The 19405-nt window shown below is 43.3% G+C and overlaps 1 protein-coding gene across 1 annotated transcript in view; it reads right to left on the bottom strand.

Annotated features, from left to right (window-relative positions):
• Positions 1 to 1676: 1676 nt before the first annotated feature.
• LOC107997376 (acid sphingomyelinase-like phosphodiesterase 3a) overlaps positions 1677 to 19405 on the bottom strand; it is a 30914-nt gene continuing 13185 nt past the window's right edge. The window contains exons 2-10 of the mRNA XM_062086095.1: positions 16119 to 16192; positions 15328 to 15396; positions 14636 to 14792; positions 12692 to 12894; positions 11827 to 12026; positions 4232 to 4412; positions 2929 to 3038; positions 2667 to 2839; positions 1677 to 2394 (exon numbers count right to left, since the gene is read on the bottom strand). Of these exons, the coding sequence (XP_061942079.1) occupies positions 2142 to 2394; positions 2667 to 2839; positions 2929 to 3038; positions 4232 to 4412; positions 11827 to 12026; positions 12692 to 12894; positions 14636 to 14792; positions 15328 to 15396; positions 16119 to 16176 (1404 nt within the window). The 5' untranslated portion in view covers positions 16177 to 16192 and the 3' untranslated portion in view covers positions 1677 to 2141. The remainder of the gene's footprint in view (positions 2395 to 2666; positions 2840 to 2928; positions 3039 to 4231; positions 4413 to 11826; positions 12027 to 12691; positions 12895 to 14635; positions 14793 to 15327; positions 15397 to 16118; positions 16193 to 19405) is intronic.

The following is a 19405-nucleotide window of genomic DNA, read 5'->3' on the forward strand; positions in this document are numbered from 1 at the left end:
GAAAATAATAGAAACGATGTCAAACTCGGGTGAAAATCGGGAGGCTGAAGATTATTCTATTCGGATAAATAAAAAATGATATGGTACGTAACTTATTATTCATTATTCCATGTAAAACGACGTTGAATTATTTATTACATCATTTCAAGTATTAACCATTCGCTTTAACTTTTCGTGTTAACATTTAAACGAATTCTATTCTACTCGCATGAACCGTATTTTCGTACTTTTTTTCTTTTCTTTTTTTTTTTTGTTCATTCTATCTACGTTTCGGTTAATTTCGTTACAACTCTACCGTTCTGTACATAATCGATATAATTGGTTATTATTCGAGAGCGTTTGGAGAGAAACGAGTCGGAAGAATTTACGCGAATAAAAATTTTATTACCTCGTCGCGTTGCGTCGGTTTCGTGGTCGGTGTCTCGAGAGAAATCCTGGACGCGGGCGTCCGTGAAATCGTCTCGCGACGCGTGAAAACACCGATTACCGCGCATATTAAATTCCCAAACGACAAGATAAATTCGTAAATAGACGAAAGGAACAGGCGGCCCTTTCCACGCTAATTTTATTCGTTTGTACATCGCGTCTTCTCCCCTATTATCGAACCTCTTCACGGTTATACAGTTGATAAATAGCAAAGTGGGGGGGGGGAGAGGGAGAAAAGTACATAAGCCGTGGAACTTAGCCGTCGAACAAAACTGGACCAACTACTGTCTCGCTCCATTTCCTCTCTTCTCATTCCCCATTTACCCTACCCTATTGTTTACCTTAAAGACAAAAAAAGAAAAAAGTGAAAAACGCCGTTTAAAACGAAGTGTTTGAAAGTGGAAACGAAGCGCAGAGAGAGAGGATTTTAAAAATCGATCGATTCACTTTAATTTTTACCTTCCTTGCTTCGTCCATTTTTCTCGTTTCGGGATCAATTCTCGAAAACCTCGTTGCCGATAAAAAGCCTCTATTTACTTACCTTCCACGTCCACCACGAGCTCGTTTACGGAAGGAAGTCGGTTAAGCTGCAGCGAGTGGGCGATTAATCGAGATCTCGGCTAAATTGTGAATCCCTGCCAACTTGGTTTATTTGGAAATCGTTTCAACTCTGTGTAAAAAGTGGCGACTTACCTTCGAACGCGTACGCAACTTTCTCTCCGCCGATTTATCGGTCGCGATCGAGAGTTGGAAAAAGAAAAGGGGAGAGGAAAAGGAATAATTGGTTCGTGTCAGCTTCGAATACTTTTCATTAAATAACATCCGTTTGGATCGCGTGTCGAGATTCGCAGGGGCGACACCTGGAAAGAACCCGTTTCAACCATTGACCTTCACCGATGATTTACACTCTTGTTATCACAGGAGAATTTGAATTTCTTCAACGATTCTCGTTTCGGCTCCTTTCGTTCGTGGAGTAAAGCAAACTCGAGCAAGAGGGTAAAGATTAGAAAGAACTCTGCTCTCTTTTAGGGGAGATACGATATTATCGCGTCAAACACGAGACGTTCGACTCCGTCCGCTGATATCGCGAATATTTTACGAGGAACACATCGTTTCTCCGTAACAGATATATAACGTGATAAAAAGAATAAAAATAAGAAAGAGAGGTTAACGACATTGATATTAAGATTCGAAAGGAATGGGATGGAATTACAAACACACGGGGTTGTCAAAATAACTCTGGGGACAAGTTAGTTACAAATCCATGACTCGTTTATTAAGAAATACTGTATTGTTCCGACAAAATCCAGAATCGGTGGTGATGGCGATGATACGTAATTCCTGTTCGTGGAAACGCTGGTTCGCGAGACCGAGCCAACGCCCCCAATCGTCTCGAATTCTTAACGTTACCGCGCGCCCCCCATAACGCGATTCCATTCGCGTTCAAAACACAAACGCACACAAACGCTTAAGAGAAGCAAGTACAACATCGAGGTTTTCTTTTTTTTTCTTTTTTTCTTTTTTTCTTCCCAGCAGTACCCTGTCGATCATCCTCCTCTCCCTTCTTCCCTCGTCGCCCTTCCCCCCCTCTCCTCTCGAACGGAAAAGAGGCGAAGAAGAGACAAATCCCCTGCCGTCGCAAAGAGCGAGTAACGAGGGGACGATCGACGAGGGTGGAAACGCGCGTGGCTCGGGTCGTTCCCTCTACGAGAAATCTACCGGCTGCCGGCCAAGTGTGCGCAGGCGAGTAGCACGAGGTGGTAGAGCGACAGGTAGATCCGTGGCGTGGATGGGCCGGTCGAGGCGAGGGCGAACGCGTACGACGAGTAACACTTCTTGTAGGATTCCGGGTTCAATCGGGTGACGGTGCAGTAGTGGTGGAGGGCGCAGGCTCCGTTCAACGGTCCCCCGCAGCCCCAAATTTGCTCCACTTCCCGCGGCAACGAGACCGTGTTGGCCGCGTAGTATCTGTGGGAAACAGAAGCGGGCGCACACACGGGAGAGTTGACAAAAGGTGGGATTGGCGGAGGCCGATCGAAGCGAAGAGAGAAGCGGACGATTATAGGGGATGATCCAAATTTTCCCTCCAGCGCGCGTTCATGCACGGGTTTCGGTAAAGCGTTGATAAACTTTCGTTTCGAGTCTCTTTTCCTCCGATAATATACAGTTCCGCGAGCGAGATATAGCAACGAGGAGAGCGAGGAGAAAGCGTAAGGGATTTTGGAAGAATTTCTACGTACCTGACGAAAGCGTAATCGTTGAACTGGGTGAACCGGTCGGCCAGGTCGTGGAGAGAGATCGCCGTAATTTCCTGAAGATTGTAATATTCGAGGAGGGAGTACTCGATCAACCAGTTCGCCGTCCCGGAGTTCGCTTCCGGCAGATTAAGATAGTACTGAGTATAGTCCAGCACCTGAGCAAAAGGAAACGAGAGGAAGAGAAGGAATATATATATATATATCCTCTTTCGATAAATAGCGAGGCGCAGATGTTGATAATTACCTGGCCGGTCGTCGTCTCGAATTTGTACAACCTTAAGCCCGGATTGTTGGGCCCTCCAGGCGTGGTTGGCGATATGCTGGGCGCCATCATTATCCAGGACACGGGCAGACCTGGCGGCACAAACCTCTTTTGCCACGTGTTCACGTCCCACGTGCGCGCGGCAAGAAGGTGGAAAGATGTAAGGGGGAGGGGGAGGGGGGAGCGCGTCGAACTGTGGGCGGCCGACGTAAACCACGGAACGATGTAAAAACGGGTGAAAAGTATTTCTGGCCAGCCGGGACGACAGAGAATTTATCGATTCGCTCGTGGCCTCGGCCATTTCCGATCAAGGAACGCGGTGAAAAATATGAGTGGAGCGTGACCGAATGGACCTGCACAGCGTCGTAAAATTGAACCATCCTTCATTTACGCCCGCGCTTCTCTCTCTGTCCATCTCTCTCTCTCTCTTTCGCTCTCTGCTCGAATACGACGAGTTACGAGCATTTACTCGATCGTCGAAACTTGTTCTCGAGATTTGATTACTTGGATACGGACGATTGTCCGATTCGAAACTTATTTCGAAGTTTTTCGATAAAAGTTTTTTAACCAGAGCCTTTTTTTCTTCTCTCCGCTTTATCTTAAGAAGGAGGAAGAAAGAGATAAATTGCTCGTTTCGGGTCGAATAATTGTCGTACCCTACGGTTAATACGTTTTATAGATTTTACTTGTCAAAGTAAAATCATCGAAGCATCAAAGACTTCTTTTTTTCTTTTTTTTCCCTCTCCCCTTCTTCGAACTTAACGAACGCGGAACGTGGAACGGTTAGGAAACTCGAATCGCCGTTGTTGAATCGATTTAACAAAGGCGCGTTTTTCGATACGCGTCGCGTACGACAAAAGCGAAATACGACGAGAGCAAGAGTCTTTGCACTTTGATGGGGAAAAAAAAGAAAAAAATAACAACAATATCGACGAATACGTACAAAGTCACGTATAAAATGACGATTTCGATTTTCGTTCGAACGCGTTAAAAAAATGAAACGTTACTTTACCCACCAAGCTGCAGCAAATCAAATCGACGAACGAGAGCAATCGACAAAAGAATGTAAAAATCACGTGTATATATATATATGTACACACGCGCGAAAATAGGAAGGGGAGAGAGAGAGAGAAAAAGGAGAGAATCGAGCCACTTGGTGAACCGCAAATCGCGAAGGGTTGAACAACGTTGCTCGCGGCGCATCGATCCGTCGGCCTCACCGCGACGCCAACCGCCGCTCTATTGGCCAGCGCAAGAAGGGACAAACAGAGATGCATCCACCTACCGTTATCGTTATAGACCACGCGAAAAGTGTCTGTGTGCCAGTGACCGAAGAACTGACCGCGAATGATGTCCGAGTACAGCCGGATCAGCTGCAGGTATTTGGTGTTGTGACGCTCGTTCAACATGGACGCGCCGCTCTCCCGATCGTCCACTCCCGGCGGTGTGTGACCCACGATGTAAACCTAAAAAAAGAAAAAGGATCGAGTCGTTATTCGATCCGGCCAATATATCAACGTTCTTCGATCGAACACCTTTGAGACACGCGTGTTAATCTTAATTGCCTCGTCGTGTTTGATTTTGAATCATGCTCAGCGACGATTTTCGCTTCGCTCTGTTTTTCGAAATTAAACTAATTCGATCGACGGGTTTAAGCAAGAAACGTTGCACGCGAATTCCCTTTCGTCAAGCGACACCCAGCTTGTAACGAGAGCGAATCTCTCTGTCTCTCTCTCTCTCGTTAGCGCGGGTAAACGGAATTCCGTAAGCGTTATTCGGGAGATACGGATCCGAGTTGTCGCGAAACACCTAATCGAGCACGTTCGCGAAATTAAACGCGACCTAGGTTGATCTTATGTGTGTGTGTGTGTGTGTGGAGCTCGTAAACTGGCTGCCGCGCTCGATATTTATGGAGAAAAATGGTGGGAAGATAGAAAATTCTGGGCGGAGTGAAAAGAGATGGAAAACGAGAAGATGTAGCGGAAACGATTATCTCTTAAAACGCAAAACCAGGATGGAACGTTGGATGTTATATGTTGGAGAGAGAGAAGAGAGAGAAGGGGGGGGAAGAAATGGTCGGAAAATTCGTAAAAACGCGGCGAAAAGAATTCGTGGGAAGGATAAAGATGGGAAAAGGGAAGGGATCGAGTTAAAGTGGAGAAGGGGAGAAGGAGGAAAAAGTGGTAAAATTGCGAAGGTGAAAACCGACGGTACGAGTTAAGGAATAAAAACGATCTCGGAAAAACGAGAAATCTAACTACGGTTAAGAGGTGAAGGTGAAGAGACGACAAAAGGGAGAACGGTCCGGGAACGCAAAAAATAAAGACAAAAGGACGCGGCTGACCAACCTCGGATGATACGTGGCGGACGAGAGAAACTAGGGGACGAGGAATCAAAGAATAAAGGGGAAAAGAAAGAAGCGAAAATGAAAAATAAAAAAAAAGAAAAAAAGGAAAAAGTTCGCTCCAGCGAAAGAATAGAAGTCAATGACGCTACGAAGAAAGGCATAGTGGTGGGGGATATGGCATAACGTTGTCGGCGGATAAAGAAAAGCTCGTTAAGCTGATAAGAGGAGAAAAAAAAGAGAAAAAAAAAACGTGGAAAAAGTCGTTTTCCATTCGCACGGAGATCCGTTTCGAACGAATTGTACCGGTGGGAAAAAGTAGATTTTCTTTAAACGGTGAACACCGTCGTCGATCGGGCACCGGGGAACGAAACTTTGCCCCCACCGAAAGAGATAAGTGTTACGCGGTTCGGTAGGCACGAACGACTCTTCCAGACGTTACAACAAGCCCGTATATTCCGTCCTTCCATCGCGTCACGAAACACTCCCCCCTCTCCTTCCCCACTCGTCGATCTCTCGACACACGGCCGAATATACGCTACGATACTCCGTGCGAGAAACGTACGCGGCCTATGCTTGGCTATTTGCCTTTTCGACTATCCGACCGAGATATTGTCACACTGTGTGTCCTCGATTTTTCGCGCAGATTTTTCGCAGTTTGTCGCGCTCACGATTTTTTCGGCATACTTTTTCCCTTCTGCCTCGATATTTAATATTCATCGGTGGAATTTTTCAACGATATTTCTTCTCCGCTCCGGGAAATACCGCGTTATTATATATACGTGTATATGTATACTATATACGCGCGACTTTGAAAAATATTAAACTCTCGGTGTAACGGTATTGCGAATTCGAATACGATATTGATTCAAATTTAAATATATCGTCTTCGCGATAGTTCGATTTGCATAATTTCACCGAAAAGAACGAACGAACGAACGAACGAATAATATTTTTAACGCGAAATTCGATTCTTTAAAATGATGTGTTGTGAAAAGTACACGAGAGATATTTATAACGATTCCGGCAAATAATAGAAAATGAAATATCCCTTCTTATATAACCGAATTGAATTCTTTTATATCGAATTGGAAATATTTTATATTGACTTACATACGTGAATGCGCATCGAAATTAATCCTATATCCCTACCCTATCATCCTACTTGTTTGTTATCGATATGAGCTATTAATATCTATCGGTTTATCGGCTTTGGTTAAGCAATATCCCAGTTAAATGCACGTGTGTGTATTCGATGCACGTGTTCCCTTGAATCGATTCCCTTAGAAAAACCAAGTTTCGTTGAGGAAAAAAAATCGAATAAATAATCGTATACAATTGTTTCGCTCGATTACGAGTAAGCATTTAAATTTTTAATAACGCTCGCAGAAATATCGAGAGCGTAAAAGGATAACAAGAAGATTAACAAAGAAACATCGTATCCGCGCGTGTACGGAAAAATTGGAGAAAATTTTACGTAACGCGAGGAAGCAAACGATGTCTCTAAATATCGAGAGCCACAATACGCGTCGTTCCCTGACTTTCGATCGATCCTTTCGCAAAGAAACCGTTTACCTCAATACGCGTATATTCGTACTGCTTCTCTTTCAAAAAAGGTTTTCCTGTCTCTCTTTATTTCTCTTTATATATATATATATATATATTGACCCGTTCGTTCAACGTCATATTGGAACAGATTGTACATTAGAGGAAGCCAGAAAAAAATCTGATTTGCAGCGTGAAATTGAACTATTTTAAGCGCGAGAATTGACGCTGTACCGTTCACTGGTGGAAAGAAGTGTAGCGGGACGGTACAAGGATCGCCTATCTCTCCGCTTCAAACGCTTTCGAATATTCGAAATGGTAAAGATTATTTTTTATTTATAAACGTATTTATAGGATAATCGTCCTGATATATTTTCGAAATTATCCATAATACGATCAATTTATTCGCATACGTACAATTATTATCTTAACTATTTCAATAATTAAACAATAACAAATCGTATTATCCTGTGGATATTGAGAAATAAAAAGTTGGAATTCTCTTAGCCTACGCTAATGCGATAGAGATAAAGATCGTCGTTTTTGTCAGATCGGTCCGCGCGATAAATAGCATGGCAGAAGGAAAGTAGGCGTTTCCTCTTCCAAGTTAACCAATCAGAGTCGCGAAATTTCCTTCCCAACTGTTTCACACGACACGAGCAAAGAGCGTGTGTCGTTATTTCGTCTCTATTATCCCGCTTTCTGAAAATTAATTCTTCGTGTCTAAGTTTCGACGTGTACGACGTAGATCCCTTTTTCTTATTCTCGAGCGTGTCACGGGAGGAGGAATCTCGGAAAAGAAATTCGCACAGTTTTCGGGAGCGAGAAGACTGAACCGGCCAAGTTCTTATCGTTAGCCGGCAGAGTTTCCAAACTTGCCGTTGAATTTCAAATAAACGAACCAACTTTCTTGTACTTTGGCGCAATTGATGAACGCCTTCTTTCGTCCTTATACACTTTTGGATATACTTTTATCCGTAGAAACAAAAGTAGAGGAACAAAAGGATGGATCCGTAGACCGACCTAAGACGGTTTAAAAGGAATTAACGAAACGATTCTTTTTCCTTTTTCCTTTGTCCAATATATTTGGAAAAGTAAAAATATGAAATTGAACGCGAGGAAGGGACGCGGAAGAAGAAAAGAAGGAGAAGAAGAGAAAATTGAAGGAAAGATGGAGAGTAACGATCGTAGTTGGTGAGCGACGCGGCGAAGAAACGAGACTATCTTTCTCGTGCCTCGGCGCACGTGGAATTCGCGACATGTGTATACATCGCTCAATCCAAATGGGACGTAGCGGGTATGCTTTCAAAGAATCTGCATATGACGCTAAGGTTTCACGTCGTGTTGCGTGTACGTTGATTCACATATATACATATACATATATATATACAGGAAGCGAGATGCTCGGAGACGAAAGAATGCTCGATGTCTTACGAGCACGAAAGTGTTCAAGGGTTACGCTCGCGGAAGCAACCAGCTCTATCTTTGCCGGAATATATTTCCGTTACGGCTTATCGCGTATGTATGAAGCGATTCAAATATTTAAATTATCCTTTGTTCGACAAATTTTCTTTGTGCCTTCCAAAAGAAAGAAACGTCACCGTTGAGTGAAACGAATCGTTCGGGATCTTTAATGAGAGTGTTAAAAAAAGTGTTAAAAATCAAAAAAAAAAAAAAAGAAAATACGAAAGCAAAATCTCGTGTCGCGTTGCGGAGGAACGAAAAATATTTCTTTTTTCTGCTTCTTTATTTCTCCTCTCCGCCCGATCCGATTCGATACGTTTACGAACGAGAAGAGAAGGGAAAAAAAGAGAAAAAAAAGAAAGGGTGAATTTAATTTCTGGTCGCTGACAATAAAAGGGTAGCCGCGCTGATCTGAGAGGAAAAACAGACGGGGCGTATAAATTTTTTGCCCCCGGTTTCGCGCTCGACCCTCGAATCCCGTGGAACGATTTGATTTGAAACCGAAAAGTGCACGGTCGATAGGCGCAAAAATCACCGCACTATTCACGGCCCGCTCGCCGATAAATCGAGCCGAGCGACAATGGTGTTGCTGATTGGTCAGTTTCATCCGCTGACGTGTCTAAGCGGCTTGTAATTTGTAATCGTATTATCGGTCATCGATCGATCTTCGACTTCCCCGCTACCACCGATCGAACGTGAGATCGAGAGAACAAGTTTCCTGCGATTTTCCATACGCGGCCGCGAAGGCGGAGGATGGAGGAAAGCAGAGAGACAAAGGCAGGGATTATACTATATCTACGTACGGGGAGCAAATCAGATTTCCAGATCCATTCAACCAACCGCCCGCATCATTTTTCGAAAAGCTCGCTTCAAACTCGTCTCGTTCAACGATATACTCTCACGAGATATATATATGTACATATATTACTGTATATACAAGCATCCTGAGAGAAATGCACGCGGATATAATTTTTTCATTTACATAAGTTGGATTTCATTTTCAATAGTCGCTTTCCAAATTTGCTCAATTTGAACGGGGATGTGGAAGCGATGGCCACTTGGCGAGTCCTTCGAAATCGCCCTGCTCTGTTCCCTCTCTTAATTTGCATTTTCAAGAAAAACAATTGGATCGAATCGGATCTTGGAAAAACCCAAGATCCGCGACAGTCTTCCGGATCGGATCAGTTGGAATAAAATAGAATACAGATCGCATAGAATTGAGCGACGACACGGTTCAGCCGCAAACGAAATGAATTCACGTTCTTAATAATTTCATATTTGTGCGATATTCAAAGCGGTTCGACTTAAACTTTGATATTTCATGGTCAGAGAAATGATGAACGATCAGACGCCACAGTCTGCATTAATAAGAGGTAACTCTTCGAAATAAAGTTAGTTTAAGCGATTTTAATTTCGTTCTAAAGCCTCGTAGTTGTTACGATTAACTCTCTCTCTCTCTTCTCGCATCGTTCGCGCATGCGCCAACACTCAAGGACAAGTAGAATAAAAATGGTTCAAACGAACGGGAGCGTCATCGAGTAGTACGAGTGTACGATGTGCTCGGGCAAGTAGAGGAATGCGGGCGTGATCGGGCGAGAGAATGTCCTGCCAACTTTTCCTAATAAACCTGTTCCTCGAATATGTTTATTTAATCGTAATCTTCGAGTTATTTCGAGTGGCGAGAGGAAAGTTTATGGAGGGACGTCCACGCGGGGATGGGTTTAGGGGATCAATAGGGATCGGCACGCAACGATTTAGATACATTACGATTCCGTGTATGGAATTCAAAGTCCCGGCATAATTTATCACCACAGGTAACGCGGAGCCAGCTTGAAGGATTCTCCTCGCTTCTAAACGGCCCGGGGCTCGTAATCGATAACCGATATCTAGAGAGAGAGAGAGAGAGGGGGGCAGCGCGTCATCCGACACTGATACCGCGCCAATTGTAGCGCGTAACCGGCGAATTCGCAATGCAAAGAGGCCATCAGAGCCCCGGAATGGTAATTGGCCGTGGAATAAATTCGCGGCCGATCTCATTTCGTGGGGCAAACTCATAAAGCGTTCTTCCTCTCTCTCTCTCTCTTTCTCTTTCTCTCCTCCAACCGAATCGTAGCCGAGGGAAGATTGGAATTCTTTTCATCGGAGGCTGATATGAAATAGACGTTTGTTCCGAATAAAGATCGATCCCGCGCCGATGGGGACGGTTGGAAACGCGCTTATTGGAGCGAAGAGTAAATTTTCGGGGAAGTTAGCTCGGCGAGACACATTGCCCGGCCATCTTTCACTCTCTCGCGAACCGAGGGATTCCAGCTTTATCGCGTACCTTAGGCCACCGCGGCGATTAAATCGCGTAAAATAGTTTCTCCGGCGGATGACATCTTTCGGTCGTCTCGATCCAATTTTCCGGGAGTATTATTTACGATCGGTAATTTTTCTTATTTTTTGGTTATTTATTCAATCAGAAATAAAATTTCAGACTCCCCCTCCTCCTGTATCGCGCGAAAGGAGATTTACATTTACTTACGATTACAGGGAACAATTTACAGCGTGCATTTTGGTCAATCTATAAATGGCGTTCCCCGAGGCACGGAAACATCGGGCGAATCGAGGTTGTAACTCGCCCGTTTTTAAAGATAAATCGATTCGACTTCTCCGCGCAGGCACAATTATGAAAGTCTGTAAATCTTAAATGACGGAAACTCGAGCACCCGTGTCATTTTTCCATCCTTCTTTCCCCAACTCACAAACCTTGGGTATCGATCTCACCCCCATCGGGATCCGAGTTTACTTATTTCTCTCTCTTCTTTTCTTCGCCCGTACTTTTTCCTTTTTACGACGGCACGCGCGTTTTTCTACGGTATTGCGAAAAGGGGGGAGAAATTTCTTGGAAGCGTTTCCAGTCGTTGAACAATTTCCACGATTCGGGTCGATTTTTAAAAAATATAAAAGCGATATCCACGAAGGGAGTATCGACGCGAATGGGGACGATGATCGAGCCGTCGAACAATATCGAATATTAATATTTCCTGGGAAACTTGGTGTCCCGGCGCGGAGAAAGCGGATTCAACGATCGGTTTCAGGCTATAAAGCTTCGGGTCGGAAGTTCTGTTATTGAGTGATAGCCTGTCATCCCGATAACTGCGTCCCGTGTAAATAATTTATCGCGACAGGAACCAAAATGGAGGAAACGAAGCGGCATCGGCATTGATACCCCGCGATTTTCATCCCCCAAGGGGGGAATTGACGTTTCGTCAATAAACCTCCTTTGCCGCCCAACTTCTCCTCCTCTCCTTCCCTTCCCCTGTTTATCTCTCTCCACATTCCAAATTTTTCGACGCGACCCATTAAATCCGATCCTTCGTTTCGATTAACGACGAGCAGCGTTTTCGTTGAAAAATCGTTGTTGTTAGTCGGCAAGGTATGCGAAAGTTTGCATGGTTTCCGGAAATGTTCACGGGCCAAAGTTTAATGTAACGTTGCGCGAGATAAGATGAGATAAGAAAAGGGGGAAGATATTGGATCCTTACCGTTTCCTCCTTCCTTCGCGCTGTCTCGAGAGTCGTCTGGAACCAGGACCATTGATTCAGAGGATCCTGCGTGTTATCGACCACGCTCGCTCCGGATTGGTGGTGCAGCATACGATTATCGGCCGTGTTCAGCCACAAATTCGTGTTGAGGAAAATGATCCGATATTTCTCCGAGGTTTGCTCTATCGTGTAATATCCGGCTGTAACAAGTGCGCCAAATAGTCGGATGAGTTTAACACTGCCGGTTATACACCCTCTCTCACATTCGCGCGATTCTCTCGAACCTCGCGTTATTCGACCTTTATTGAAACGACGGCCGAAGCGGGGGAAGGAGAGGAGAGGAAATACAGCGGAGGGAAGGAATTTTTGTTTGCTCGAGGGTTGCGCGCTTTTATTCCTTCCCCGTTTCGCGTTCGAATAAAAATTCGAGTGGGTAATGTGCACACGGCGGTGGAAACGATGGTTGATTCGAGCGCCGCCCAAGTGGGGATTCTCCGTATCGGGTGAGAAGTATCGAAGGGGCTTATTGATTTTCTCCCACAAGTAATGAATCTGAATGGCCAGCCTTTTTTTCAACCCGATCGTTGAACCGATTATTCCGCCAACGAGGGGGAGGATGGATAATATTCCCCTCGTGTTCGGAAAAATTCTTGCTAAACTCAATGTCCCAACTCCGGATGGATTTTATCACAACTTCGGAGGAATAACAAAGATTTGTAACGAATATTAATATTCCTCCGAGTGGGGTAAATGGAAGAGGCGGAGGATAAGAGGAGGGGAGAATGTTGGATCGATATCGTTGGAATGATAATTCATACTCTACTAAAGAAACCCTCCCCTGCCCGTTTCCGCGATGAGTACGTACCGCTTTTTAAAGTGTCCAAAGCCTCTTGGGGCAGCCAGGTTGACCAAAGCTCGGCAAGTTGGGAGAAGTTGACCGTGTCGTCGTGGCCGAGCACCGGAAACACAAATAGCCCCTTAAACGTGCGAGACAACAGATCGGTCAAATTCCGCAAACACTGGAGACGGAGCTCGGCATTCATACCAGTAGTGCGCGTCAGCGCGTCACTGCAACAAGTAGTTACAGGCTCGTTAGTGTCCTGGTTACGTACCCGAGCTGGGCAAAACCAGACCAACCCTTTTCGAAAACGCTCCTTCTTCCCGAATACTGTTTTTAGAAGTGGAGGAACGTTTTTTTACTTTTTTTATTTAACCTTATTTTATCATCCCGTGCAATTTGCTCGTTTCGAGATTCTTGGAGGAGGAGGAGGAGGAGAAGAAAAATAAAAACGAATCTTTGTAAATTTTAGTGGAGGGGGAGTTGATGAAATCGTTCATCGTTGGACGTGTAAAAAGAGGTTTAACGAGACTCGCCACTTTCGAACGAAGAACTCAATTAGGAAGTTGGGAAATCGAATGGTACAAATTGAGAAGAATGAACGGGAGTCTTGGTCTCTATGTATGTATGTATGTAATACACGTGTTTGCGGAACTTAATGAGAAAGCCGGGGAAACTTTGTAACCATCCTCGAGCAGAAGGCCATTAAAAAAATTGCTGCAATTAGATCCTCTTAGAGACTGGATTTTTTTTCCTCCCCTGAAAGTGAGAATTTCCTTCGTTTAAATTTTTACTCGATTCCGGAATATCAACGCTGCCCGAAATCCGCCGCGTAATCTCGCCATCTTGGAGAGATAAGAAGATATTTTTATAGCAGGGTTATTTTGAACTTTGAACAATACGTTCGTTTTTTATCTGAATTATCTCGATCGGTTGACATCTCTTAAATATCCTAGATGACAGTCGAATACGCGTTTTCTACGATTTCTTTCCGATTTAAAGTTACATCGACGGGAAAATTATCAGTCGCCTCGATAATTTATTCATAAGTGCATTAACACTCCCCAATTGGGAAAGTATAAATTGATCAAACTCCATTAAACCGACGAGTCGTGCCGTTTAATTTATACGGGGCGCACAATGGCTGCGACGCGTCCAGTAAACACAAATCTTTACAAATCCGCGCAATCTTGTCCCTCCTAATTTGCGAATTATCGATTATCAGATCAGTTTATGATAATATCTATCGCGTTGAAGACTAATCAGTTTTCATCGATTCATCGTCCAATTTACCGATAACTGTGTCTATTCATCATCCCTGCTAATCTCGCCTTCGATGTCCATTTTCTCCTTCGTTTTACGTTTTACATCCTTATCCAGCACGATAATATTAAATTTATTCCTTTTTCTAATCTAATATGCGACACGCACGGGACCAATCGAACGTTATTATTGTCCCACAATCTATTCCTGTTCTCTTTGTATCAAAAACGCATCAAACCGTTTCTCGATAGGAAAATATAACAAAATATAAAGTAACGCTAAAAAAAAAACCGCGTTGTTCCTTATTGCGAAAGAGAATAATCGAGGCAAAAAGGGAGGAAAGAATACGGAAAAGAAAAGGAGGGGAAAATTGGCAAGATGCGGTTGCGATTCTCGTCAAACGTTCCTCGAGAACGTTTATTCGGATATTCTCGATTCAACGACTCTCGAGCCGATAATTCCCACGGGGTTTTTACTCGTTTAGACCAACTTTCTGCTTTCCACGATTACCATCCAATTAATGTCCGGCTAAATATAATTGCTCGCCAAGATTCTTATCCGGGTTATCGATCGAAGCGCCGACAAATCGGCAAACGCGATCGATACTTGTTCTCCCCTCAAGCTTTTATTTATATAGATAAAAGAGGGAAGGAGGGACCGCGAAATCATCGCGAGAAATTTCGTTGAAGGGAGGAGTTCGAAACTTACCCCGTCCAGAGGACGAACTCGATCCCTTCGCCGCGGTAAGTTTTCATCGCCTTGGCCGCCGACTCGACCAGCTCCCACGGCGAATCGCAGCCGTAATCGCCGAATTTTCCGGGCGTCTTCCGCCCGCCGCCCACTCCGTTCCTTGTATTCCAGCACGCTGAAAAAAGCAGGAGCTGCGGGAGAAACGAGAAAGAAGAAGAGAGGAGGGGGAAGAGCGACAGGCAGAGTGGAGGGGGAAGTGCGACAGGCAGAGTGGAGGGGAGAGCGAAAACGCCGATGTATATCTATAAAACTCGTACGAAGGAAGGAAGGAAGGAAGGCAGGCAGCGGTTGCCCGTCTCGTATTACCGCGCTAACGGCCGAACGACACGGAGCCCGATACGAGACGCAATTTCCAGCTAACGCTGCGTTAAGCCATCCGTGGCAACCGAGCGCGCAACCTTTTAAACCTTGGAGACGGCGAAAACGATAGGTAAACAAATTTCCGAAAATGTAAAAGCGGAGAGGAGGAGGAGATGGAATGGAGAGAAAATTCTTGGAACTGTTGAAAAAAAATATCGCGAAAAGGAAGGTTTGAGGGACGTTCGCTCGGCGTTGTTCGAGGAAAGAAAGGAAAAGGGGGGAAAGTGGAAGAAATAACGATAAGAGGAGGAGAAGCATAGACGCGGGGAGATAAAAGGGCGGGTACTTACCGGTCGCCGCGTTTGCTTGAGCGGAGTATCTCGGGTCATAGTGGATGTCGGTGATGTGCCAGAAATACCCTGGAAGCAGAGAGAACGGGGTCGTCGCGCCTTCTGCGTTTCGCTCTTTATTCGCATCCGTCCCATCGCATTTGCATACATCGTTTCTTTTCCACCGTTTCCGCGAGCCGACGTAACGTCCCGCCGCGCGTCGCGTCGTGCCAGAACGAAGATGCGAAATTGCGAGGTTGACGGGGACAGATAAGGTTGGAGGTTTCGTTCGAGAATTTTCTCTTCACCGTGAACGGATTCCTATTTTCCGCAAATCGAATCACGTTACACGTAAAACGGAAGTAGTAGTTTGAAAATTAATTATAAAAAAATCTCTCTCTCCCTCTCTCTCTCTCCTTCTCATACTCCCTCATACTCTCTCTCTCTTTCTTTCTTTCTCCTTGACGAGATTAGGGGCACGATCGATTCCTCGCTATATACAGTTAGATCTAATCTGGTCGTGTCGTCGTTATCTCGAATCTTTTTAAGTTGAATTATTTGTTCCTTTTCTTTTTCTTTTCTTTTTTTTTTTTTTCAATTAACCAAATGAAAGTCGGATTAACTTTACGAAATTTTTATTTGGGTACGATCGTGCGTCACGTCAGCTTGTTAATTCCGTGATACGTAATTGAAGGTGAAATTAAAGTAATTTTTCTTTTTTTTCGAACGTAACGCTCGAAGAATCGTCCTTCGAAAAAGAAAAGGTTTAGAATGGCGCGGACACGCACGCATCTCCATTTTTATATATTTACCTATTTTTCCTTGCACAGCGCACAGCCACGAGAGCAACAACAGATAGTCGCGGATCATCTCTCCACCTTTGGATCTGTAAATTAAGTTTGAAATTAAAAATCACTCGTGATTAAGAAAGGGAGGGTGATTTTCTTTTTCGTAATCGGGTCATCGGGGAAATCGTCGAAATTTTGGAAATTTGCGTAATTTCGTGTGGGAAAGTTGGAGTGAAAAAAAGAAGAAAGGAAGAAGCGACGATCCAAACGTGAAATTTCGCAGGAATTCGGAGCGTACATTACCGCGCGGCGCCATCTGCATCCCCTCTCGGATTTTAATCTGAAATTTAATTTCGAAGGCCGTTGACAACAATGTGTCTTGTAAAAGAGCCGTGACGCGGAAACGTGCATCATAAAAACACTTTACAAGCCTCTCCTCCTGTCTGAAACGGGAGAGCTCGTAAAACGTCGACAAACCAATAACCGGTGCTCGTGGATCGTTCGACGACACGACAAAGAACTGACGCGATACTCGAAGGGCATAAATACGCGACATCTCGGGCGATCCGCGTCAATGGAAACTAAAAGTTTCTCGGCTAGGATAAGCTGGGATATTGCCAGTGGATAAACGTTCTTTGATGTTATTCATAAATGCGTATTCGCCCCTCCCCTCCCCAAGCCCTATTGAAAACCCTCTCGAATCAAATACCGCGAATTAATATCGCGTTTAAGACGGCTTTTTGTATTCGAAACGATTTAGAAGAGATAATCGAGCTCGATTAAAAGCTTTCCTCTTCTCCTCTTTCTCGGCAAACTCAACCAACGGCTCAATTACCGAGTTCCTCGATATCGTCCACGATTCGACTCCGTGTCGCTTATCGTCGATAATAATCGATAATAAACGTCCTAACGAATAATGACGCTTTGGTCGTTGAAAATGTCTTCATGTATCAATCATTCTTATCGTTTTCTTTCGCGAGAGTATATAGCGATTATCCATCCACGAAAATTACGAATCGCTCGAATTTCACCCGTTTCCTTTTTTCGAATTTTTTTTTTTTTATTCTCCTATGAATTCCTGTGGACGATCATCCATCGAGATAATCTACGTTTACTCGTTTGCTAACTTGTTAACTTCCAGTAATAAACTCGATTTATTTCTTTTTTTTTTTTTTTCCTTCTTTTTCACTTCTCATCTTTTACGTTTATCGCAACGCAAACGTACCTCGATTTCTCCACGTAAGTTATGAGATTGTTAATGAAAATTTTCATCTCTTAATTAGGAGAAAACGTAAGCATAGATACATTCTTCTTTTAAGATAAAAAACATTTGATAAGTATAAATTATGAACTGAAAGCTCTTTCACGTATACCCTCCCCATATACGGGGCTTTGATACTAGTCAGACGAAATGGTAGCTCGGTAGTAAGGATCGATATGTGTACACTCGCGTTCATAATTCACCGGACGTTTATCAATTTTTAAGCGAAATGTTCACGAAAATAAATCTTTCGTGACATTTTACAAAATAGGATATAATGCAATAAGATTATTTTTTTTTTTTTACAAAATCAAAAAAAAAAAATAATAAAAAAGAGCACTCTTCTCGCTCGTGGAAAAAATATTCCGCTGAAAATTGATGACTCGGGCCAGGAAAATTTACCGTGTTGCGTATTTTTTTTCTTTTTTCTTTTTTTTTTTTTTTACGATCATTCGTCAAATACTTTTTTAACGAAACTATAGACAGAGGAGAAAGTTAACGAAAGATAACTTCGGCCCAACAACTCGAGAAGAAATTCAGATTGTTCAACTTTTTGTATTCCATCCTCCAACAACTTTCGAGATGACGGATCACGCGTCGTATAGGGTGATGAGAGTTTGGCAAAATTATTATAATGTTTTATATATATATATATATATATATATATGAGAGTGAAATCGGATTTTGATTTTTTTCCAATTTTCTCTCTCTCTACGTCAACTAGAAACAAGCGCGATTAATATTCCGTTTTATCGTTGAACTTTTGTGTTTCCTCGAGGGAAAATTCTAATCAATAATGGAAAAAGTAACGTCGATTAATCTGCCATCTAAGTGGGTTGTTGATTAACGTTGCTCATGGAATTAACTCGTTAACTCCTTAGTCACGAAATGTTAGTAAATTTTCAGATGGCTATTAAATTTCTGACATATAAATGTACATATATATTCCAGGCATAATTTTAAAGATGAAAACATTTTTTTTTTTTAATCAATATTTAATTTATCCGTTTTTGTTTTAAATTCGATACACGTGTCAAGAATAACGGTGTAATATTTACATTTGAACAAATGACAGTTGCATTTCAATCTTGCGCGTATGTCAAAAGTATTAAAATTTCACGGAGGAAAATATACGCGCGCGCGCATTAAAATCGAAATTTTACGTTAAAAATTCCGCGAGCATCACGCGCCGCGATACCGTTTCATAAGTCGGAAACAGCACAAATCGTAATTAATCATTAATATCGATATCGCGATATTAGTTCTGCGATAACTTACATTTTGCATTGAAACGAATATTGATAATATATCGTAGAAGGAAATCTATACTGCTTGCGTTAACGATTAAAAAAAAGAAACAAACAAAGAAATTACATCTTTAACCAATTTTACTTTTATTTGATATGCGGAACATCGTTAATTTTAATTTTGTAAAACGAAATCGACGAGATATCGCGAGATTATTTTTACATCAAGGTATAAAAGACGCGTTAATTGTGGAAAATTGTGAGAACGAGAACAATCGTTCTACTTCGATAATAAAACGTCGAACGATGAATTCCAAAGGAATATATATATATATATCGATCGAGAATCCCCTAATAGCGGCAAACAAACAAACTCCCCCGTCTCGTAACCCGTGGCTCGTTCCGCGAAGTAATTCAAAATGAAACAGCGATCCCTTAATTGTTTCGAACGGCGTATTTACACGTGTTCTCTTTACGAAACTCGAAAGTAAACTCGACAATCACGCGTGTCTCCCTCTCGAATCGAATTGCAGAGAGGGTTTAATTGGCCCGAGCTGTCTGCAAACTTTCCGCAAAGCGTAAAGTACGTAAGGATTTAATTCTGATTCCGTTTCGAAGGCGGACGCCCGCTGTCACGTTCACGCGGATTTTGAATCGCGACGCCTCTTCCACCGATCGCTTTTCCGCGAATTTGCGTTCCGATCCAATTCTAGAAACAGCCCAATGGATTTAATCACGTCCCGGAGGGAGGAGCGTCGCTGTATCGGTCTCGCAATAGCGTGGCCATCGAACAATAAGATACG

The sequence above is a fragment of the Apis cerana genome, linkage group LG15 (assembly GCF_029169275.1).
Source record: "Apis cerana isolate GH-2021 linkage group LG15, AcerK_1.0, whole genome shotgun sequence".
Classification (NCBI taxonomy): domain Eukaryota; kingdom Metazoa; phylum Arthropoda; class Insecta; order Hymenoptera; family Apidae; genus Apis; species Apis cerana.